The sequence below is a fragment of the Eubalaena glacialis genome, chromosome 9, assembly GCF_028564815.1.
Source record: "Eubalaena glacialis isolate mEubGla1 chromosome 9, mEubGla1.1.hap2.+ XY, whole genome shotgun sequence".
NCBI classification, from domain to species: Eukaryota; Metazoa; Chordata; class Mammalia; order Artiodactyla; family Balaenidae; genus Eubalaena; species Eubalaena glacialis.
The window spans coordinates 3187034-3211170 of NC_083724.1; the positions used below are offsets into that span (position 1 = coordinate 3187034).

General features: G+C 61.6%; 1 protein-coding gene across 5 annotated transcripts in view; it reads right to left on the minus strand.

The window, feature by feature from the left end:
• Positions 1-24137, minus strand: part of VAV2 (vav guanine nucleotide exchange factor 2) — a 181000-nt gene that overhangs the window by 16925 nt on the left and 139938 nt on the right. For all 5 annotated transcript variants that reach the window (XM_061199641.1, XM_061199638.1, XM_061199640.1 and 2 more), the window contains exons 6-17: positions 22882-22980; positions 20700-20768; positions 19200-19300; positions 12270-12369; positions 11327-11422; positions 10571-10639; positions 8968-9054; positions 6593-6678; positions 5748-5880; positions 3548-3657; positions 2318-2419; positions 1842-1930 (exon numbers count right to left, since the gene is read on the minus strand). In XM_061199641.1, the coding sequence (XP_061055624.1) occupies positions 1842-1930; positions 2318-2419; positions 3548-3657; positions 5748-5880; positions 6593-6678; positions 8968-9054; positions 10571-10639; positions 11327-11422; positions 12270-12369; positions 19200-19300; positions 20700-20768; positions 22882-22980 (1141 nt within the window). The remainder of the gene's footprint in view (positions 1-1841; positions 1931-2317; positions 2420-3547; positions 3658-5747; positions 5881-6592; positions 6679-8967; positions 9055-10570; positions 10640-11326; positions 11423-12269; positions 12370-19199; positions 19301-20699; positions 20769-22881; positions 22981-24137) is intronic.

Below are 24137 nucleotides of genomic sequence, written 5' to 3' on the forward strand. Positions count from 1 at the left end.
ACTGGGCCCCAGCCATCTGACAAGCTGAGCTGCCACTCCACCACCAGACAAAACAAGCACCACAAGGGCTAACGTGTGGCTGATGTGACTTCAACACCATCTAACACAGACAGTCGCAGCCTGCTTTGGGCAGACATAGGATCCGACAGACCCTGCAGAACAGAGGTTACAGGAGTCAGGCATCAGGCACGTGCCCTTGGGGGAACCACACACTCCTTAAAATAAAACCAGGTGCCCACCACGGGCTCTCAGTGACACGGGGAGGATGCTGATGACTTCAGCTTTCGAAAGATATGCAATTGCCTAACTGGTAAAGCCTCAACTATACATATCATGAAAAACACAAAAACCTAAAAAGAGATGGGGGACAAGGGGCGGGGGCATTGCAAAAAAGGGAGAAGGCAGGTGATGGCTAACGGCAGTTGTTTTTGCCTGGTGTGACCATGATTGCTTTCATCTCCCTTACTTTTCTCTATATCTTCTATGGGAAATGGGTATTTAATAATCAGAGGGAAAAGGAAACAGAAGGATTATTTAAAAATACGAAAACTTGACAGGAAATAAACCAGAATATCACCTTTGGTTATTTCTTAATACGTTCATAAGTGATAATTATTTTCTTCTTTATTTCATTTCTCCTCTTTTTTTTCCTCAGGAAAAAAATGTCAGAAGAAATGAACTGTCCAGTCGCTTGACGCAAAGGACACATGGCCACAAGAGGGCGGTAGCCATGGGCAAAGCTGAAAAGCCACGTTGGGGCCAGTGGGGGCCGGCAGCATCCTCTAGCCCGGAGAAGACTGGCAGGGTTGCTGGACTTCCGCCGGGCCGGAGTGGGCTGTATCGGGCGGGCCTTGGTGGGGTCGAGGGGGTCTGGGCTGACCTGTCGGACCCTCCTCCCAGATCAGGGCACTGGGCCAGCAGTCACAGTAAATGAGGAATTAACAAACTCTCCTACTCCGGGCGGTGGTGTCTCAGGTGACAAGCAAGCCCGGCATGTTTCCCTGTCTACCTGGAGCGTGGTTACCCCACTCTGAGCACAGCTCCCCTGAGTGTGGATGTCAGCATAACAGCCCCATTTCACGGGGATGTGGGAGCATCTGGGCCCCATGAAGCAGGGCGAGCAGCGTGGTGCTTGGCGGGTGCCCCGTGCCCGGATCCAGTGCTCAGCCAGCCCCTGACCGCGGCAGCTTTGAAACTTTTCAGAACCATCTCAGGCTTTCCGGCTGCCCGTCCAGCTGCTCTAGGCTGGGCCCTCCCCCAACTGATCCCCCAAACCAAGTCGACTGACAGGAGCCTCAGGCTTTCCCCATCTGAGGCGAAGGGGAGCACAGTAGGTGCCGTGCACGCCCGTGAACCATCTACAGACAGGGCTGTGGCTAAAGAGGGCCGGGCCTCTCCGGGGCGGGGAACCCAGGGGTGAGGTGCCCCTCTGTGATCGGAAACCTCCATGCAACTGCCGGGAATGTTCTGTGCCCTCTGCGGGGTGGAGATTCTAGAGGCTTACAGCTGCAATGCGGCAGGGGGTGCCCAAGAGGCCGAGAAACGCCAGCCAGTAGGCAGTTAGGAGGAGGGCTTTGCCATGGAATCCCCGCTCCCGCTCCGGCTGGGCCTTTTGACACAGTGTGACCCGGGGCCGGCGTCCTCCCCTCTCTGAGCCTCAGTTTCCTCATCTGGTCCCTGCCCCATGGGGTCACCATGGCAGGAAAGGAGAATGTGGGAACACCGCCAGAGCCGGCAGCTGCGAGGGATGACGGGACCCTCGGCTCGGGGTGTGTCGTGGGGCCCTGAGGACCAGTCCCCAGGGCTCGTGCCCCACGGGCAGGGCGGGGATGGGTACTCACTGATCTTGCAGGGAGGGGTCACCTCCAGGCACTCCTTGTGCGCCCCGACGCCACACTTGGTGCACAGGTAACCCTGGTAGAAGGTGCCTCTGCGCCGGGGTGGGAGGGGGAAGGGGCAGGAGGTAAGGTGGACCACCAGACCCACCTTGCCTTCTGCCCCCCCGAGCATCACCCCTCAAAGCCCTGGGGCCCAGGACCCCCGCCCTGATGCGCAGCCTGGTGCTGGCCCTCCCCTTGGACGGTCCCCGGCCTGGCTCTGCCATCCCCACAGGGGGCCCTGGGCACCCACGGGGACAGTCACCTCCCCTCCCGGCTAGATCCCAAACGTCCGAGGGCTGGTTGCCTCCCACACGATGGGATGTCTCCCTGGGTCCCTGGGGCCCAGCACAGCGCTGGCCTAGGGGTGCTCGGCAGCGATGGGGGAACAGGAGAGAGGCAGCAGCGGGCTCCCTCGGGGGCCGGGAGAGGGCCCTCACCTGAGGAACATCCTACAGGCTTTGCAGTTGGTGGTCTTATCAAACGTGTACATCTGGAAGCTGTGGTGGTTGGCGTTGGCTTTGTCTGGCTTGATGTTTGACCTGATGGGAGGGAAAGCGGGCTGCGAGGGAAAGCGGGCTCCAGGTTCCCTGAGTCCCCCCGAAACGGGAGCCGCCAAACCAGCCGGGCTCCGGAACGCGGCCGGGAGTCAGGAGGCCAGGACTCAGAGCCAGGATCTGCCAGACACCCGGGCAGACCCGAGGGGCCCTGACACCCCGGGGAGGATGAAAGGTCTCAGTGGGAGCTTTCGAGAACCTTCTGGGGTGATGGTTAAGGGCTGTATCCGGACAGGGCTTGGGTGTGGGCCGGTGCAAGCGTTTGTCGTGACTCAGCAAACCGCACCCAGGATGTCACTGTGTGCGAGCCTGAGATATAAAAATCTAAACAAATCGTGACTTCATGATGGGCACCCTCACTTGCACTGATGTCTGCAATTCACTACAACACGTCCATTAGCAGATGGCACCAGGGCTGGGGGGACGGCACATGACAGAGAACAGCACAAGACGTGAACGGAGGAGGCCGGGCATTTACCACGACGTTCTTTCAACTTGGATTAATACTTGAAAATTTTCATGAGAATGATGGGGAGAAAATTACAACCCCTAGAAAGCCTTGGGGCTTACCGCCTGGCCGCCATCTATTCTGATGTGTCCCACGCGGGACCCCGTTGGCTCTTCCCAATAAACCCAGAACCTGGGCCCTCCCTTCATGTGCATCTCACCAGGAGGAAGAGGCCAGGGAGGTGAGTGCACCTACCCGGAGGCCCCCAGGACCCTGCCACCCTGGCCTGAAGGTCTGATGTGGCCAGGGACCCCCATGATCACCTTTCTCTGTTGGGCTAATTGGGGGGTCCTCCTAGATTTCATGGAAGAACAGCTCTGGGGCTTTTCCCCAAAGGTGACAATCCACCGGCCTGTAAGGGCCCAGGGATCTGGGTCACCGTGAGTCCATCTGGCACCATGGCCATTCCTGGCCACTCGCTGCCCTGCCGGTCAGGTGTGGGAGGCTCGGCCCCAGGGGGAGGGCCCTCTGGCCACTGTAGATTAAAGAGCAAGGCTGCCACCCGGGGGGAGGGGGCTGGCATCCCGGGGGGGGTGGGGTTCCCCAGGCAAAATCCACGTGGCACGTGGCATCCCACCCCCACGCCGCTGCCATGGCGGACTCACATGGCCATCTCAAACTGTTCCATCCACTTCCTCTTCATGTCTTCCGTCTTGCAGAAAAACTGGAAGCCCTGCTTGCCTTGAAGGTGAATTAGATAGAAGCCGTAGGACCACTGTGGGAGGAGACGGGGGACACGCTTGCAACGGGCATGGCTAGGTGCACACAGGTACACGGGCACATGTACACGCACACTCGTACCTGGGCCTGTACATGCACACATGTGTGTATGTGTATGCAGCCTCTAACGAGATGTCCTGGGACCCATCTCCGACCCCCTCCAAGGTGCACCCTCAACTGAGGTCTCTGCTGGTTTAGCCCAGGCCACCTCTAATGACCCGTGTTGAGGCGCTCACCTGGGGCCCCTCCAGGACGCAAGCCCACCCACTTTCACTTCCTAAATGTGATGCCAAAAAAACTCACTGGTCTGAATTAGAACAACAGAAAAAAGCAAAAAAGGCAGAGGAGGCCACGGGCCTGGGGAGCTGCAGCAAAGCCAGCCCAGCCTTCCCACCCCTCAGCCACCACCAGGCCCGGCCATCACTCGGGGCTTCTAAAGGGGCCCAGGAAGAACAGTCTGGGAAGTCTGAGCCCATCTGTGTTAGGAAAGATGGAGAGAAAAAGGAAAAGAGGGAAGGAGGGAAAAAGGAAAAGAGGGAAGGAGGGAGGGAAAGAAGAAAGAGAGGACAAAGGGCGGCAGAGAGAGAACAGGCAAAACCCCAGTGGCTCTGAAACCACCCAGGTCCTTAACCTCCAGGGACCGGGAGTGGGTGGGGCAGGCGGGAGGGGGGGTTTCACTTGACACCCTTTGCAGCCGGCAAATCTGTTATCACAAATACATGTCTCCTCCTAATCCAGACACTGAGGGGAGGAAGGAGGAGAACGCCAGGAACCCAGCCCGGCTCAGGCCCACCCGGGTCCCCAGACCCCACTCCCAGCTCAGGGAGGAAGTGCCGGCATCGGGCCCGGAGGTGAGGAAGGCGGCGAGCACGTGAGCGTCAGGGGCTTACCATTTTCCCATGAGACTAGGAAGCGCGAGGAGAGGAAAGGAAAAGGGGAGACGAGATCATCAAGAGGCCTGGCCCAGCCCCGCGGTGGGTGCCGCAACCCAGGACACTGCCCACTGCCACGTGCCCCAGGATGGGACCACCATGGCAAGGGCCTTCCTCCCAGAGGGGCAGGTGCCGGGGAGGAACTTGGGGGGCTTCGTCTTCAGCCCTGAGCCTGGGAGGTGGCCTCAGGTCACTGCCTCTGGGGCCCCAGTGGCCTGTTTTGGACATCAGGGCTAGGCAGGTCACCCCCAATAGCTCTTCCAGGTGGTACCTGCATGCTACCTGTAAGCTCGGGAGTCCAGACTCTTTTAGCACTTTGGTTCCTGGCACCCACACCCAGCCCAGGGCTGCACACGATAGGTACTCAAGCACTGGGTGCAGAAGCAGGACTGAACCAGAGAGCATGGCAGCCCCAACGCAGCATCCATTGCACCACCCGCAGCATCCATGGCCCCACCCCCCAGCAGCCACGGCCCCACCCCCAGCAGCCATGGCCCCTCCCACACCAGCCATGGCCCCACCCCAAGCAGTCATGACCCCACCCCCAGCAGCCATGGCCCCTCCCTCACCAGCCATGGCCCCACCCCCAGCAGCCATGGCCCCTCCCACACCAGCCATGGCCCCACCCCAAGCAGTCATGACCCCACCCCCAGCAGCCATGGCCCCACCCCCAGCAGCCATGGCCCCTCCCTCACCAGCCATGGCCCCACCCCCAGCAGCCACAGCCCACTGGCTGGACATCAGAGTCCCACAAGCCACAGCAAGGCCCACCCAGTGCCCTCCTCCAAAGCGGGAGGGCCGGGGAGGGGCGGGAGGGTCTGCTTGCTGCAGGGGGCCACATGGGCCAGGCGGCCAAGGTCTAAGGCTGGGCTCTCACCAGCGGCCTCGGGCCAGGCCCCTCTGCTGAGTGTCCTCACTGGGGAGCTGCGATCCGGATCGTGCCCCCCCGACCCCCGCCACACCCCAGGAAAGACTTAGACAAAAGGCCGGGGGGTGCCGGGCCCAGCACAGAGCGGGTGGAGGCCAGCCCACCTGACCACGCTTTCTCTGGTCACCCCACAACTCCTCCCTCAGCGGGGGTCAGTGCCTGCCCCGCACCGGGCGGCCCAGCCTTAGACGCCCCTCTGTCACCACGAGGAAGCCGGGGGCTCACCTTCTTGACATCCTTGTTGTTCATGGGGTCGTCGGTCATCTTGTGGAAAAGCAGCTCGATGATCTCCTTCAGCTCGTAGCTGTAGCCCCTCCTCTTGCAGACAATGACCACCTTGTCAAACAGGAACAGGTACCTGGCCCGACAGTGCGGCCAGGGACCCGTCAGCACGGCCAGCGCACTGGGGTCCGAGGCCGCGGGACAGTTGCGGGCGCCTGGGTGGGCAGTGCGAGGGCTGCTCCCTCCCCGAGCCTGAGCCCTTCCCCCTGCCTGGCCCACCCGGCTAACTCTGACCCCTCGGCCCGGTCTTGGCTCCTCCACACCCCTGCTCCCGCTGGCCTTCCTCACAGCACTGGCCTCTGTCGGTCACTGCCCATTTACACGTCCATCCTCCACTGGACTGGGAGCCGCGTGGGGGCAGGGCTCACGTCTTCTGTGACCCCGGCCACGGCCCCAGGCCTTGGACGCAGCAGGTGTGCGTGGAGGACTGAACAAGCTGGGGCCGTGCCAGCTCCCCGGGAGCTTTCGCGTCGCCCGCCCGCACTCCTGCCCAGTCCTTTGGCAAACAGCTCACACGGCCGCTCCCAGGAGCCCGTGCGCTCGCAGGCCGGGACTCTGGCTGTCCCCCAGCCCGGCCGGTCCAGTGCCGGCCACAGGCAGGGCAGCCCCACGGGCGCGGCAGCCACTGGCCGTCGCTCTCACCAGGAAGGAAGGAAGCAATTAAAACGGAGCAACCCAAAGCCAAGTCCACACGAGAAGCTGTTTCCAGACCCGCTGGGGAGCGGGGTGCCCTGGAGCGGCGTGTCTGACTCGGGGGTGCCACCCAGCCCGGCGCCCACTCCGCTCACCTGTCTTGCTTGGTGTGGTTGACTATGGACCGGACCTTCAGTTCCCCGTCGATCTTTGGTCTCCCAAATTCCTCCAGTTTCACTTGCTGGGAAAGAAAGGGCAAGGCCGTTAGCCCCGGTGCCAGAGCAAGTTGCCTACGTGGAGAGAAACGCAGGTGGGCACACGCCCAGGGCGGCCGTTTTCCGCAGAAACCGAAGGCGGGAGCGATGTGAGACGAGCCCCCCTGGTTCCCGGCTGGTGCTGAGGACAGAAGCGGGGAGCAGAGCACAGGGAGGAACTGGGCCTGCAGGCTCCGCGCCCCACAGACCCGGCCCCGCTGAGGACTCCCTCCAGCTCTGCGGCAACAAAGGGCGATTGATGGTGTGGGTCAGTTAACAGGCCACTGTTGTATGGAGCCAGAGCGGGAACCTGGTGGGAAACGCCAGACGCCCGACACCGAGAAACCAAATTAAAAAGAGAACAAACAGCGCTTATCAGATAGAGGGCGGGCAGGGCGTGGGGGTCCTGCCGGTGGTTCATCTACCACAGGAAGAGCCTTCGAGTTGAACCCCCTCTCTGGTTTGCAAGGATTTCATTTTCGTTTTCTGCCTGGTTTGCATCTCTGCTCTGCTCTGATTCAGAGAGACGTCTCTGGGCACGTTCCCTGTGCGGTCTACGCGGACAGAACAGGAAGGAGAGGATGCCGCAAAACACTATCAGGCCAGCCCGCCTGGCGCTACGACGGGGGCTCTCAGCATCTTCTTTCAGAGTTTTCTGCATTTCCCAGGAGCTGCCAGAGCAAAACGAAAAGCGCAGCGTGGGGGTCACCCAGGGCGGGACCAGCACCCTGCCTAGTGACTCAGGGCCTCTGTGTCTCATCTCCAAAGTGCGGGAAGAAAGGCACCAGCTCCACCTGCTGGGATGGGGTCCGGAGAAAACCACATGGCTGGGTAGAGCCGGGTGCCTGGCCCACAGGGACGCTCCACACCTGCTCACCTGCTGTTTAACTTTTGTCATTTGATGAGCAAGAACTAGTCGTATGTAAAAACGTAAAAAAAAAAGTCTTCGTGTCACAAAAGTAGTGCCCATCCATCCATCCCCATCCATCCATCGTATAGCACGTAGAAAACATCCAACGCTCAACGAGGGGAAAACCAACAGCCCCAGGCCCCACCAGGCACTAACTCCACCGCTAACAGCCTGGGGCACAGCCATCCTTAACCTCCTCTGCCCTCTGAAAGGAAAGAAAAATGGGGTCGGGTCATAATGCTGTTCGGCGACTTCTTTTTTCTTCGCTGGACGACCCATCACGATTGTTTTCACGCCATGTGCCTGTACCACAGTCCTGTTTGGGCTCTTCTGACCCTGGTTGGGGAGGACCAGACAAATGGGCACCAGGTGTCAGCCTGGGCATCTGGGACTTCCTTTGCAAAAGCTTCTGTGCTGATTTGCTTTTGACAGACACTCACCCGGACTCTAAAAGTTCAGGGACCAGAGAGTGAAAATGCATGTAAACCAGTGGTTCTCAGCCAGGGGTGATTCTGTACCCAGGGGACATCTCGTGATGTCGGGAGTTGTATTTGGTGGCCATGACGTGGGCCCTTGAAGGGTGCAGGTGCTACCAGCATCTAGTGGACAGAGTCCAGGGGTGCAGCTCAACATCCCACAATGCACAGGACAGGCCCCACAACAGAGAATGGTCCAGCCCCAAATGTCAACAGTGCCGAGGCGGAGAAACCCTGTTTACACATTCAGCAGATCAGTGAGAGGCTGGTACCGGTTGGCACAGGCGGGGAAGTGCCTGCTTCCTGGGATGGCCCATCTCCTCGCCCCGCAGGACACAGTGGATCACCCAACGTCCCGAGGCTGAGCCTCTGATGGACCAGGATAAGGTCCCATGAGGTGTCAGCCCTGCCTGCTAGAGGTCAAGGGGGAGGGGAGAACTCAAGGGCAACTCCTGGGCAGGGTGACCAAACCCTCTCTATTGTCCCTCACGGGGACAGGAGATGTGGGTGAGCCAGGGGTCCCAGAGCGTAAGGAGCCTCACACTCCCCTCGGACCCAAGAGAGTCCCGGTCCAGGCCAGGGAGGGAGGGCAGAGCAGTGAATACCGTTCCTCTCCTCGGGCCCTCAGCCAGTGGCCACCTTTGTGCACAGGGCACCTGGGCTGGTCTAGGTGCACAGCCTGGCAGTGCAAGGTCAGCCTCAGCTCCAGAAGCCGCTCCACCCTCTCGGCGGAAGCGCTCAGCACGGCTGCACGTGCCTCCACGACCCGGACGGACGGAGTGTGTGGTCACCCTTCCGCTTATTCAACGCTGAGATTGTGAGAGTCATTTTTTAAAACATGTATATATGGTCACGATTATCTTCACTCTTTGGGGAGTCAACACACTTACCAAGTTTTCTATAGAACTCTGAAATTCGCTGATTTTCTTCAGAGTCTCTTTGTCCCGTTTAACTTCGTTTATGTACATTGCCAGGTCCTGGGACACAACGGAGGCGGGGAGGGGGTTAGCAGGCCCACGCTGGGCAGGGCGTGAGGGGGCTCAGCCACGAACCCCACGGCACCGTCCAAGGGCTGGGCATCCCCGAAGCACCGTCCACCGTCCCCAGAGGTGGCTGGCCCTCGAAATGACTGCAGGGGTGAGAATCGTCACCCCACTTGACAAATGAGGCAGAAAAGCTGCACCCCATTGGTGGGCCAGGAAATCCCTCCTCCTAGGACAGCTTCTTTCTACCCTGTCACTCGACCACCTTCTAGGTCAGAGTAGAAAGAAAACAACCAGGTCGACCTGGACCAGCCACTTGGCCCTACAGAGCCTCGGCGGAACAAGGGCAACCCACCGCGCAGCCTGGCTACCCACATGCTGCAGTCTCCTGCTGGCCACCAGGGGGCACTGCCCGCCGCGATCCAGAGGGCCCAGCGGGACAGGCATCCAGAGCCCAGGGTGGAGCCCTTGAGCCAGGCGGTGGGTAGGGGGTGAGAGCCGGTTCCAGCCTCCCCTCCAGTGCCTCCTGCCCGTCCACACAGGGAGCCCACTGGCCAGGCAGAATCTGAGACCCCGAGGCAGGAACATTACAAGATGGGCCTGGTGAGCTGGCCAACCACCGGGGCCTCCATGGCACAGGCCACAGAGTTCGCACAAGACTTGGAGTAAGGCTCTCCAGGAGGACAGGCTGCTCAGAGAAGCTCCAGAAACAGACGGCCGAGCAGTGGGGGGACAGAAGCCAGAGAGGGGGCGATCCCCCTGGGAACGTCACTTCGCAAAGATGGAGGATGCACAGGACGTTGCCAGGTGGCAAGGACAGGTTCAGCCCGAGCCAACACACAGGTGGGAAAGGACAGAGCACCTTCAGGGGCCTGAGAGTGGCCAAGCTTGCCTGGAAGGTGGGGCATTAGGGGTAAACACAGCTGCAAAGCCAGCGCAGCTTTGGAGGCCTGCATGCCAGGGTGAGGGTCTGGGCCTGACTCAGCAGGCAGTGGGGAGCCACAGAAGGGTTCTAAGAGGGGGAGGGACGTGAGCTGGGCTCTCCTTCTGGGGGCTGAGCTGCAAAGTGGGCTTCCATGGACAGAGGGAGGAGGGGAGAGGCACTGTGCCTGGGTGGAGTGGGCATTTCAGAAGCAGATGCCACGCTGGGCAGCAGGCAGGGTAGGGCCAGATGGCCCAGAACTGAGTCCGGTGCCTGGATTCCGGCGACAGTCTGGCAGACGGTCAGGGAAGCAGGAGGAAGGGAGGCCCGGGGCAGGGGGTGGTCACTGTGGGCCAGGGGAGGCTAGAGAAGAGAATCCTTAGGGAAGCTCCTCCACCCGCCCCCTCTGCCCCTGATGGGTCCCATCCACCGCCCTGCCCCTGCTCTGCCTCTTGCCGTCCCAGGAAGATCTACATCTCCGATCACCGAGGTAAGGTTGTTAGCGAGCCCAGGTTCAGTCAAAGAGGGCGGGCACGGTCCATGAAGCCCCAGGCTGGCCCGGCCTCTCCCCTGCCTCGGTTTACCCACCTGCATGGCCTCCAGCGCTTCTTTGAGCTGCTGCCTCTCGGGCCGGTCGGTGGAATGGCTCAGAAGTTCCTAGAGGAGTGGTGAGGAGTGGGTGACCACTCAGGGGTCTCAGCCTGGGCCCGCTCCCCACCCAGCCCCGGGTGTGCAGACAGAGCCAGGCCCTCGGGACAAAGCCCCCCCCACCCCACCATAGGCTCTGGTCCAGCCGCCCAACTCCGGCAGACAGACAGCGAGCCCTCCCCCAGGGGACACACGGCTTCGAGGCGAGGTGTCTCCAACTCTTGTGGATAACGGGGGAGACATTAAGACAGCACAAAGCCAGGGGCCGAGCTAACAGGTGACCCGCTGATTCACTAAAGAGCCTTGCCTGGCACCTCACAGAAACCACTGTCTCCCGCGCAGGTCTGTCTGTCCCGAAGGATTTCCTGTTTCCGTGGCTACCAGGAAGCTCAGGGACTGGGTTAAGAGATCAGCCCCAGGAGCTCTTATTTCTGGCCTGAGGATGCTTTTCTGCCTCTCTCAGTTTTTCTTTTCTCTTACTGATTTAAATCATAATTTTCCTTGTATACTAACTGACAAACATTCATAATACCTACAAATACCACGTAGCTCCTGATCCTTGTTTTGCAGTTTTTAGGCGCTAAGCACGGGCTGCCGTACTCTGTGTGCTTGCTCATCTGTCACCCTGGCCTGTCTGTGGGCTCCAGCCCACGCCCCGGGGGCTGCCAGGCCCTGACCGACTCCAGCCATTCTCACCTTGAGGAGCAGGTGGTATTTGAGCACCCTCTGCATGGGGACCACCAGCAGGTCCTGCAGCTTAAACTTCCCGTCTTGGACCTTCAGGGTGCATTCCTGGGCGTCGGGGGAGCAGCAGGCAGATTTAGAGCATCCTTGCCCGGGGACACCGGACCCCAACACTCCCATCCCCCAGCCTGGGGACGGGGGCAGACCCAAGCCCTGAACTGGGGCCCAGGTGTCTGGTCTTCCTCTGGTAAGGCTCCCAGAGGCCCTCCCCAAACCAGGCGTGTGCAGAGGGGTGGGCTTCACAGCAGGCGGGCAGGGGGCCTGCTGCCTCTCATAGCCTCAGGGGTCTGCAGTGGCCACATGGGGGGGATTCTGAGTGACCGCTGGCCTGGGGTCTACCAGAGGCACTGGGGGAGGCCAGCTTACACTAAGGGGGGGACCACCCTCAGGAACCAGGGGCTCCCCACTGGTTGCCTGGACACACGAGGGCATCGGGCCTCTCCGAGGGGCGAGTCACCCCCCAGCACGGCCGGAGCAAAGGGACGTGGCACCAGGGTTCACCCTGGGAACCGTCTGACCGGCCAGATACAACATGGGAAGCCCAGCCTCTGGGGGGGACGACACGGCAGGGGTGGGAGGCTCCCAGCAAACGTCCGTCACCTGGGGCCCCGTGGGGTCCCGATAGGCCAGGGTCAGGGGTCAGTCACAGCCCCCCACTCAGCCGGATCTGGTCCTGGGGTCCTGCCACAGCTGCACCCAGGCTGGGCCCTGGCCTGGGCTGGTGACCTCCCCCTGCCCACTCTCAACCCCAACAAAATGCAAAGGAAAAAAAATCATCTACAAAAAACGTCCCGTCACTGCCCCGCCCCCAGCTTCCCATGAAACGGGCAGGAGGCCGGGGAGCTGGAAGCTCGGAAACGGCAAGGAATAGGCCAGGCCGGGAAGCCCCAAGTACCTCGACTTTCTGTCTGAAGTCCTCCCTGCTGGCGAGAAGCTGGTTCAGCGTGTTCTGGGCGTGCTCCATGCGGCTGCAGTACTCCCCGTAGATCAGGAGCCTGGACGACGGGTGCACACGCACACACACGCACACACACACACACGCGGTGTGAGCCCGTGCCGCTTTCACGTCAGGCTGTAAGCGCAGCAAACGGCTCTCTCCCCGTGACAGCTTCTCACGTGTTAGCACATTTAACGGTTTTGTTCTTTCCATGAGGCTGCCAACCCTTCCCTGCCCTGCCCAGGAGGAGGGCTGCCAACCGTGGGGAGGCAGGGGCACCCTGCCTTCCCCGAACCCAAGGAGGCCCTCTTCTGTGGTTCTGTTTCAGGTCAGGACCGGGTTTGGGGGTGCCGCCCTCAGCCCCCCATCCCGCCCCTGGAAAGGACCAAAGCCAGACAGAAGCCCCCCGCCTCCCCAGGTGGCTCATGCTCTAGCCCTCAGGCAGTGGGCACCAAGGCCCAGCCCGGCTCTGTGCTTGCCCTGGGGGGCCGGCCCCTGAGCTGACATTTCGAGGTGCGGGGACCCCGTGGGTCAGCCCTTGTTGCTTCCACATGGCCCCGATGGTCTGTGCCTGGGTTCCAGCCACTGGCCTCTCAGGGCAGGGTGACGTCAGCCCCCATCACCTGGGAGACGGGGGGCTGGGAGGAGCCGCGGATCCAGGGAAGATGTGGGGTGGGGAGGGGGGAGCAGGAGCTCTCTCTAATCCAGCCCTGCCTTCCCCGCTTCCAGCCTCCCCTGCGTCCACTGCCTGCCTGCCATCCTGGTTCTCTCCTAACACCCTCTGCTTTGCTCCCCACCACGATCCTCCAGGGCCGACAGACCAGAGCCCCCGGCACCAGGGGCCCGGCGCTCTCAGGGCCTTCGGTTACTAGCCTGAAACTTCATCTTTCAAAATCTTGTCACCCGACTACCGAGTAGGCCCCTGGAGAAAGACCAGGCAGGTGACGTCGTTGGCTGTAATAAGGATGACTGCAAAGGTCACCACCTCTGGGAGCCACCAGGGCCAGGAGCTTCACGCACAGCGTCACGACCCTTTAACCCACTTATAGAGGTGGGGGTGATGAGCCCTACTCTCCAGCGGGGAAACCGAGGCCTCAATGAACTTGCTAAGAGTCACCAGCTAATAAAGGACGACACCAGGAGGCCGGGCCCCGTGCATGATGTTCCAGAGACGCCCTGCCAGACGCAGGTTACAGTGTGTCAGCAAACGTCTGGAGGCCTCTCCCGGCCCAGCTCTGGGAAGCTCGGGTGAAGATGACCTCAGGCCCATTTCTCTGTCCTCCGCGGACGCTGCTTCACCCTGGGGTACCTGGCGAGGCGCTGGGGGTAGGCAGTCAGGCCTGTTGCTGGCTTCACTTTGGAGGAGATGACACTGCATCCCGCTGGGTCTGTGGGACTCCCCAGGCTCTCCCCACACGGCCCGAGAGACCCGCAGTGACCACACCTGGGCCGGGCATCCAGCACCCCGGCTCTGCCACCTGAGCCCCTGGGCAGGTCTCCCCTCCCTGGGGCCTTGGGGGTTTGGGACAGATGGCCGGGTCCTGAGTCCCAAGCCTCGGAAAGCACCCGGCCGCACCTGGCAGAGTGTGACACACTGACCAGGAGCCACTTTGCATGAGAACCTGAGCCCTGGTTTCCACTTCAAGGAGTCTGCTATTAAATCCAGAATTTTCATATAAAAGTTGATTAAGGGGCTTCCCTGGTGGTGCAGTGGTTAAGAATCCGCCTGCCAATGCAGGGGACACGGGTTAGAGCCCTGGTCCGGGAAGATCCCACATGCCGCGGAGCAACTAAGCCCGTGCGCCACAACTACTGAACCTGCGCTCTAGAGCCCACGAGCCACAACTACCGAGCCCGCGCGCCTAGAGCCCGTGCTCCGCAACAAGAAAAGCCACCACTCATCACAACTAGAGAAATCCCGCACACAGCAACAAAGACCCAACGCAGCCAAAAAGAAAGAAAGGGAGGGAGGGAGGGAGGAAGGAAGGAAGGAAGGAAGGGAGAGAAAGAAAGCCAGTTTCATGTACCAAAGTTTAAAAAAAAAAACCAGAAACTTGGAAGTAAGGCAACGCACACACGGAGGACTTGATGGTTCAAGGTCCCACTGGAGCGCCTGGGAACACCAGCCACCCGAGGCCCCGGGGAAGGCGGCCTCCCCGACCCGGCCTGATGCACGCTTGCGTGACATTGTTCTGTACACGTGATTTCCGTCACGCTGGAGAAGCAACCCAAAGGTTCCAGCGCTCTTGCTACGGAGGAAATCGACCGGTTTGCAGGTAACGTGGCCACCTCATTCCTAACTTCTGTCCCCGCTGACCCTGCGTGCCAGTGTCCCTGGCTGCCAGCTGAGCGAGCTGCGTCATCCTTTTGCTCTTTCACGAGGTGGCAGATGCTGGCCGCCAGCTCGGGGGTATGTTATTTAACTGCTTGAACTTTCAACTCCGACCCCATAAAGGGAGCCTGAATGCCTCTCACAGAAATACATCTGACGCCTTATTTCCTCACTGCGTCACTTCTGTCTCAGCCCACACAGCCGGGGACAGGACGGAGCGCATCCCAGGACACAGGTGATGCGCCCAGGTGTTCACCCGGGACACGGAAACAAGCTGAGACCACGCGTGGCCAAGGCCCCACCCCTCTCCCGTCCTGAGCTGTCCCATCTGGGAAAGGAGGTCTGGACAGGGTGGGAGGTAAAGGGCTCTCCAGCTGACGGTCCCAGGGCAGCCCTCCCGACAGGGCAGGCACGCGAACCCCTGCGGGGGCTCTAGGGGGTACGAGAGGGTTGTCTCCGTGCAGGACCACCTGACCTCGGGCTTTGAGATGAAAGGCCCCCAGAGACCCTGGTTCCCAGGAATGGAAATCACAGCCAGAGGGCAGCGCCGTCCACCTAACCTAAGAGCAAGGAGAAGCTGCAGAGCGCCGAAGCCCTCACCTGCCCAGAGCCTCTCTCTCCCCGCTCACGGAAATCCCACGGGGTCCTGCGGCGGGGAACCTGCCTTTCTGAACGACGTTCCTCCTAACAGCTCTTGTGCAAAGCCCCACAGACAGTCCCTCCTAAGAGCTTGTCCTCCCGCCTTACCACCGGGCCACCAGCTCCCCAGGCCCCATCCAGCCCGAACCACAGACCCACGAGAAGTCAGGCTCCAGGCCCACCTTGGTCAGCCCCAGCGATAAATACAAACAGTGTGACTTCAGTGCAAACCTTGCCCGAGAGCCAGCTCCCTCTGTGCGGAGACGTCTCCTTCAAGCCCACATGGCCAGGTTAACAGGAGCACCTGCCTTGTCTGAGGCTCGAGGCTGCATTAATGGGAGAATAAGCTCCCAAAAGAGGGAGGTGATTGTCCTCTGCCATTCCGCACTGCTCATACCACACCTGGATGCTACCCCATCCTTCTTCAGTGATGAGTTGCCGGCATCTTGCCCCTTGAATTCCTCAATGGCTTCTCCTGCCCTCATTAAAAAAATTATGAATCCCTATCTTGGCCCACCAGATCCTGCAGAGCCCTGTAGCTGCTCCTTGGAGAGCCTCCCCTTCGCCCCCTCGCTCCCACTCCTCCGGCCTCTGGCAGTTCCCCAAACGGTCAGAGCTCCTGGCTGACCCTCAGCTTCTACAGTCAGAGCTCCTGGCTGTCCCACATGGCTTCAGGGCTGATCCCCTCTCCCCCAGGTCCCCAGGGGGCCCCAGCCTGTGCTACAAGTCCCTCCCCCACATCCCCCTCCCCTTCCCTGTGCTCTCAGGCACCATCACAGCCCACGACAAGTCTCTTGTCTGTGGACTCATTTCCCAGGGAGAGCCGAGCCTGCTTCGCTCACCACGATGTCCTTGGCCCAGAGCTCTGGAGCCGCACACAGCAGGCACTCCATAAATGCTCGCAGAATCGGTAAGCCAGCGAGCATCAGGGCCTTGGGGGCTGACTCAGAAATAAGAAGGGACGTGCCAGAAAAGGCGGACGCTGGGAGGGGCAGTGATTTGGCAAATGAGGTCTGATGAAATGCAGCCAGCCCCTCCCCCAAAGGGACCCCAAGAAAAGTGCCTGGACCCCCGATGCCTCGCTGGGCGGGTGACCATCTGCAGAGCTCTCGGTGCCAGGATGCATTCTGCTCATTGCAATTCTCCGAGGCGGAAACGACCGTCATTCCCAGAGGAAAGGAGGTCTGGGGGCAGGTCAGCCCGAGGTTGTGTGTAGCGGATGGTGCGAGGTCTTGTTCACAGGCAAACTGGACCATGGGGACAGGCCAGGCAGCAGAGCCCTTGCGCTGGGGACGGCGAGGGTCCCAGGAGAGGGCAGGTCATCCATCTGTACCTCGGCCACGCGGCCTTGAGCTGGGTTACTGGGCCTCAGTGCCCGTCCGACCCCTAGCCAAGGCGTAGCACTAACGAGGTGCCTGTCACCTGGGCGAGGGTCAGGTCTGACAGTCAGCTCAAGTCCACCAGCGGGGCGCCATGGGCTCACCTAGCACGGTGGCTTGCAGCCAGGTGAGAGGAAAACCTTGTTGGGGGCAGAGGGCGGGTTAGGGAGCCGGCCTGACCCCCAGACCTGATCCCCATCCCCTTGCCCGGGCCGGCCAGCATGCCCACACCTGCTGGTGCCTGAAGAAACCTTGTCTGCTCTCCTCTGGCTGCGTCTGTCACCTGTACATGGGCACTGCCTGCTCCCTCATGGCTCCCGGGAGCCCCCTGACTCATGGCCCCTCAGAAAGCAGGCTTGAGGATCCTTGCCCATTCAGGAGGCCACAGCTCCTTGCCTGGAGCTACAGGGCACCTGGGGGAGGCACGTTCAGGTGATCCTAGGTGAAGGCGCCTGGGAATGCAGCTGCCTGTGCAGAGAGGGTTGTGAGCGGAGCTGAGGGTTACCTGATGGGCGATGCAGGGGACCCTCCTGCAGATGAGGGTGACACGGACCCAGGGTCCCCACCGGCCCCTGTGGTGCCTTCTACAGCTCCCAGGACCCCTCATCAGACCCCAGGAATCGGTATTTTTTTTTTTTTTGGCTGCGTTGGGTCTTCATTGCTGCGCGCGGGCTTTCTCTAGTTGCGGTGCGCGGGCTTCTCATTGCAGTGGCTTCTCTTGCTGCGGAGCATGGGCTCTAGGCACGCAGGCTTCAGTAGTTGTGGCACGCGGGCTCAGTAGTTGTGGCTCACGGGTTCCAGAGCGCAGGCTCAGTAGTTGTGGAGAACGGGCTTCGTTGCTCCGCGGCATGTGGGATCTAGTTCCCAGACCAGGGCTTGAACCCGTGTCCCCTGCATTGGCAGGCGGACTCTTAACCACTGCGCCACCAGGAAAGCCCCAGGAATCGGTATTTTTAACAAGCTCCCAGGTGGCTTCGACAAGCAGCCAGGCAGAGGCACCACGAAGACAGAACCTTCGGGCTCCTTCTCCAAAGATTCTATGAGGGACAGACAGCCAAGCACCGTCTCCTGATGCATCTCTTGAGATTTCAATGGCTAAAACCCACCATCTCCCGGGACCCTGCAACGCTGGCATTCTGTGAGCCCTTCACGTCATCTGGCTTCGTCCTTGTCAGCATCCCGTCTTGAAGTGCCAGCTGCCAAGGCGCGAGAGAAAGAAGCAGGGGCCCGAGCTCTCCGCTGGGACGGCAGAGCCATCCTGACAGCTGCCCCCTCACACCTAGTTGGAAGCTTCCAGAATCCCAATCCCCTCTGCCAGGTTCCAGCAGGACATTCTAGAGAACAGAAGGCTGCCTCCGTACCCCCTCCATCAACTGGGGTGACAAACAGAGGCGCTTAAAGCAAACAATCAAATAGATTCACAGGGACCACATAATAGCAGTATACTTTTTTTTTAAAAAACGCCCCTGCGTTGATTCCTAATGAGCTGTCACTCTCTCCCATTGACAGTCTTGATTCTGGACCAGGGACCCCACTAACGGGCATGATTATCACAGGTGACTTTCCGGCGGGGTGGAGGCCGGCGCCCTCTCTGCGTCTAGACTCAGTCTAACCACCTGGGAGGGGCCTGGAGGAGACGGGCCGCCTCGGATTCTGACGCGAGCATCTATACCCCCTGGGGCTCCATGGACACTTGCCCCGAAGCTGTGGAGACTCGCACAGGACCAGGGCACCACTGGAAGATCCAGGGCTCTGCACTTCTCGGTCCCGGAACCACGTCTCCCCACATTCAGGGCTGAAGCCAGTTTATGCCACAGTGGCCATGCATCCGTGTCCAGGGCTGCTGTCTGCACCCCCGCCCAGCTGCCCAGGTCCGGCCCCTCCACCTGCATGGTCACCGCAGGCTTCGCTGGGTGTGGACCAGCATGTCGGCAGCGCAGGCCTGGCCTCTGCTCACCCTCAGGGCACCAAGTGGCACAGACGCCATGGTGGCCCCTGACCGACAGATAAAGAAGTCGGGGTGCGGTGTCGTGTAGAAGCAGCGGCATGGCCTCAGCCCTGGGGACCCGGAGGCTGGGCTCTCAGCCGTGGCTCCCTGCAGCCCCTGAAGCCCCTCACTCAGGCTGGCACAAGCGGGGATGGGCACAGTTGTTGCAGCAGCAGGTGCCACAGGTCACCCCCCCCCAGGCACAGAACTCAGGGGCAGACTCTCCCGGTGCCCGATCCCCCTGGGGTCTGCAGCACGGCAGGGGCATCGTGATGGCACGAGTGTCCTTCAGCCACCAAGACCCCCAAGAATGGAGGCAGAGGGGGCGGCTGGAGCCCCCGAGAGGCCCCGCCCATCCAGGCTGCGACGGCAGGGGTAGGGCAGGCAGTTTTCTCAGTTTACAAGTGAGGACAGGGTGAGTGTGGGAGCACCAACCCCCGCCTCGGGCACCACGCAGCGGTAACCTGGGTGAACTCGCCCACCAGCTCTGCCCTGTCCCCACGATGGAACCGGAGAGGCGCCCGGACGCCCCAGAGGCCCCGGCCACTTACCTTTCCTTGAAGTCCAGGAAGACCTTGGCCAGCGTGCTGCCCCCCGCCATCATGGACACGTCGATGGCCCTCAGGAAGCTGTGATGCACCTTAATTAGGTCCTGGGACAAAAAGCAACCACGCGTGAGGAGGCGCAGCAGGCTGGGGGGCACGTGGGCTCTGTGATCACGCTCTCTCCGGGCTGCCGTTTCGACGGGAGGACGTCCACGTGAGCGGCCAGGCGCTGGGTGCACCTCCTCCTCGCGTACACACCGGGTGCCATTCACTAGAAGGCGCTACAGCCGTCCACGGTCTGCAGCAGCCTGTCCAGACACACGCTGCCCGCCCCCAGCCAGCGTCCTCGGGCTCCGCCCGCTGTGTGAGGGGGTGAAGGGGCTCAGGGGCCCCGAGGGGTGAAGTCTCCAGACACACGCTGCCCGCCCCCAGCCAGCGTCCTCGGGCTCCGCCCGCTGTGTGAGGGGGTGAAGGGGCTCAGGGGCCCCGAGGGGTCAAGTCTCCAGACACACGCTGCCCGCCCCCAGCCAGCGTCCTCGGGCTCCGCCCGCTGTGTGAGGGGGTGAAGGGGCTCAGGGGCCCCGAGGGGTGAAGTCTCCAGACACACGGTGCCCGACCCCAGCCAGCATCCTTGGGCTCCGCCCGCTGTGTGAGGGGGTGAGGGGCTCAGGGGCCCCGAGGGGTGAAGTCTCCAGACACACGCTGCCCGCCCCCAGCCAGCGTCCTCGGGCTCCGCCCGCTGTGTGAGGGGGTGAAGGGGCTCAGGGGCCCCGAGGGGTGAAGTTTCTCCACTGTGGAAGGGGGGCCTTGGCCCTGGGGAAGTGTGCCCACACTTCAGAGCAGAGGGGCGGCTAGCAGGCAGCACCATCCCCCATCCAGGTTCCCAGTCCTTCCGTGGCCACGTGTGCCACGGCTCACGGCAGGATGAACTCTGGGTCGGGGGGCGCAGGGGGCGCGAAGCTCTGGGGTCTGCGTCAGCCTCACCCAGGAGGTGACCAGTGCCCACCCCTCAAGCTGCTGGCATCCCGAGGAAGAGCAGGGCCAGCGCTCCCCGACGCAGCCCACCCACACGCAGCTTCCGGCCCCGGCTCTGCTGACCACATCAAGGTGAGCCTCCCCACGCGGGATGGCCCTCCGGTGTCCGTGTTCAGACACTGCAGAGCAGTGAGGGGGCTCTGTCTGCTCAGAGAGGGGGAGGGGACACACTTCCCTCCACTGATGACAAAACCTAATGCTTCCTCCAGGGCGTGTGCATACCCGCCAGCACACCTGCCAGCACAGGATTGGGCAGGGAAGCTCCCAGAAACTGTGTCCTCCGTCTCCTAAAGCCAAAGTCCCCGAGAAAAGGGGGGCTGCTCACCGCCCCCCATCTGTCAGCCACGAAAGCACCCTTCAGCCAGGATCAACCATGCAAGCCCTGGGGATGGTCAAGTGGGAGCCCGCCTGACGTCCGAGCAGGTTAGGACCTCCAGCCCACACACGGTGAGCCAGGGGTGGGACGCTTACCTCCAGGTTGATGAAGATGGCCGCCACGTCCGCCGGGCTCAGCACCAGCCTCAGAGAGGTCATGTAGTTCTGGAAGAGAGAAGCCCATCACTGCCATCACCGCCTGGAGGATGCCAGTCACCTTCGAGGCCACAGTCGCCGGTCGGAGGGGCTCTAACGGCCTCAGAGAAAACAGGCGACTGCAGGCAGCACCCCTGTTCCCCCACCAAGGGTCCTGCGGGGCGGCCGCTCAGCCCAGCACACGCGGGTGCTCCACGTTTACTGGAGAAGGGGAGACCTGCGCAGGAAGTGTCGGACCAGGTGGGGGTCAGGCCTAAGGACCAGTGCGAGCACCCGCCCCGCCCGGTGGGCAAAGCTCCCCAGAGGGCCCCTTGCATGTGGCGCTGGACTTCCACCCGAAGGCCAGCCAGGGTGGGCTCTGCTTTTTGAGATATTTGAGAAAGTGGGGTCCTCCCGGGAGGTGAGAGGCATCGCCCAAGGGAGCGCCTGAGGACCGAGAAAGTGCCGTGATTCCCACCCGACACCACTTCCTGAGCCTACACCCATGAGTGCGCCCCCAAATCTGTCATCAAGAGGCCCACTCCAGCCCCGCAAGCGCCACAGTGGCAGGCGTGCTTCTGCCCCTGGCCTCCTGGAGGCCCCCGCAGGGGACAACCAGCCACCCTCCCCTCTCCCTGCCCCTTCTCCCACAGGGTCCTGGTCCCCTGGCCCTCTCCTTGGCCGCTGTGTGGAGCAGGCGAGACCTGTCCAAACGAACAAGCAGGGGTGCCGGATGGATGCGCCCAAGCACTTCTCCCTGTGCCGTGCCAGCACCGGCCACCGTGTGACTCGGTTTCCTCACCTGACACGGGGATGGCGACACGGCTAGGGGAGGATTACAAACACGATCATCCCCAGGAGCACTCAGCATGCACACCCCGGCTGGGCACGCCCCCAGCTCAACCCCCGCCGTGCACTGCGCCCGCAGACGGGCAGCACCCGCCCTCAAAGCCCACATTCCGGGGGTGGAGACGGGCCACAGCGGCCCGCCGGTTTTCTGCAACGCAACTCGGGCCACGTGAAGCCTGCAGGGCCCTGGAAGGAGCTGACCCGGGAGCTGGGACTCAAAGGAGTGGGACTGCTGGGGGCGGGGTGGGCAGCTGGGACCGTGTGTCTGCAGAAAAGCTGGTGGTCGGGGGAGGGGAGGAGCTGAAGGGCGGACACACAAGGGTTGAGTGGGGCGGGAGGAGGGGAAAGGTCAGAAGCCTGGGCCAGACCTGGGGCCAAGGGGCATCTCACGACTCCTGGCTGGAGGCTCCACAGTGCCCTAAACAGTGGGGACCTACTTGGGCAACCCCATTATGGCTACACTTGGCCCTACTCTGCAATGAAAAACTAGCCAGGAAGGGTCTATCTCAAAAACCGTGTTGGTTCTTTCAGGCCAGCGCACACTGGCAGTGGGCAGTGAGGATGCCCAAGTGACAGGGAAATGACACTGCGCCAGTGCCCACAGGAGGCCAGGGCAGATGGCAGGAGAAGGCCCATCCGTGGTTCTCCGGGAGCTGGGCAGGCCGGCAGGGAGACAGCACTGACCAGCCATTCAGGGGAGCACACAGTCCGCCACAGGAGCTCCAAAGACTCACGTCACTGGGCCCAGCTGCGTCCCACGTGCAGGATGCCCACAGTGGGTGGTACTGCTGTTGTCGCAGCTTACGGAGGGGGAGGCTGAGTGCAGACAGCACTCCCAGGGAGGAGGTATACATCAAGAGCTCACTCAGCGCCTGGCCTGGGTGGGAGCGTATACAGAAGGCGTCTAGCTCTGGGTGAGGATGCAAACATAAAGAGCCTAGCTCAGCGCATTCAGGAGCAGAAGCCGTAATGATGCCCAGTTTAGGCTGGAAGGAGCCTCCGAAACAAGCTCAGGAACAGTCCAGGGTCCGAGCTGAGGCCAAAGGGTGGGAGGTGGGACCAGGGCCAAGGGTGCCGGCTGACGAGGAAACTGGCCTGAGTGGAGCCCACAGCCTGTGTGGGGTCAGAGGGCAGAGGGCAGAGGAAAGGTGAGGGCGACCTCCTTTTTGGTGGAGGGTGCAAAACCGAGAGGGCCCCTGAGCCCCGCCTCCGTCACCGCTGCCCTGAGTCCCTGCTTGGTGACAGCGTCTCCCAGGAGGCAGGGGTCCTGGGTGGACCCGGCGGCCACGCCCACCTTCTCGATGTCCTCCAGGGTCCGGTAGTACTTGGCTTCCGTCTCCTGGATCTCCAGCAGGCAGCAGTTTCTCTTGTCATCCTCCGTCATGCCCATTTTCTAGAGGGGACACAGGAGGTCAGCCAGGACCCCGCCATGCCCTCCACATGCCGCCCACCCGGGCTCGGCCGTGGGGTCACTGAGCATGAAGGGGGCCGCATGGGAGACAAAAGGCCCTTCTCCTCCTTTCTGCAGACGGGGAGGCTGAGGCACAGGGGAGGGGACGTGGTGTGACCTTGAGAACTGACGACAGCACAGAGATGGGACAGAGGCTTCTGAATCTGTCTCCTCCAGACTGGGCACCCCCTCCAGCATATACAGCAGGCGTCACATGCTTAAAGCGCCAACTGTGTGCACAGGGAGAGGGTCTGACCAGCTCCCTGAGGACCCGTGTCCACCCGCTGATCCACCCTCCCAGCTTCAGCCTGCTACTGCCTCAGAGAAAGAAGCCAATTCCCCGCAGGGCTGGACTTTCCAAATGTCCACTGCCTCTGACCAGGTTCTGAGCTAACAGCCCGTCGGCAGGGGTCACTGAGGACACACCTCTGAGGCAGGGCCTGCCCCACCTCTGGGGTGGGACTGACCAAGAGACTGTGGCCACAGGGGCCGGGGAAGAGGCAGCAGGTGGGCTGACTGTCGGAGGTTCTGTGGATGGTCCAGACACTCTCCTTAAGTCCTTTCAGGCTGACTGAGCAAGCAAGGCTCCGGGGAAAGAGTGCTGGGATGTGGGACGTGCCATTTGGACTCATACCTGCCCTGACGTCATCCTCCTCCTCCTCCAAGAAATGCCCCAGGGCCCCACGTGGGTTTGCCAGGGCCACAGTTCTCCAAAGTAACCTGCCAGGCGAGCACATCGCCCAGGCCCCACAGGCTCCTTCCCAAAGCCCGAAGCCCCGCTCAGCCTGGGAATTCAGTGTTGAGGGTCCACAATTCCCCTAAAACTGTGTGTAAGAATGTGGTGCCCAACAGCGTCTCCCTGGGGACAGGGTCCCGAGTTCCTCCCAGAAGGCAGAGGAAGACGGTGTTGGCAGAACTGACCCCGGGCCTCCCCTCCACCTGCCACTTACCTGCATGTATCTAATCTGAAAGCATGGAGAAATAAATAGGGCAAAGAACCAGTTAGCAGTGCTTACGCTTATTCAAGCCGAGCTTGGAGAAGTCAGGGAGCTCACCCACATTAGCCAACAGCCCCAGAGGTCACATCACACCCTCTGCCC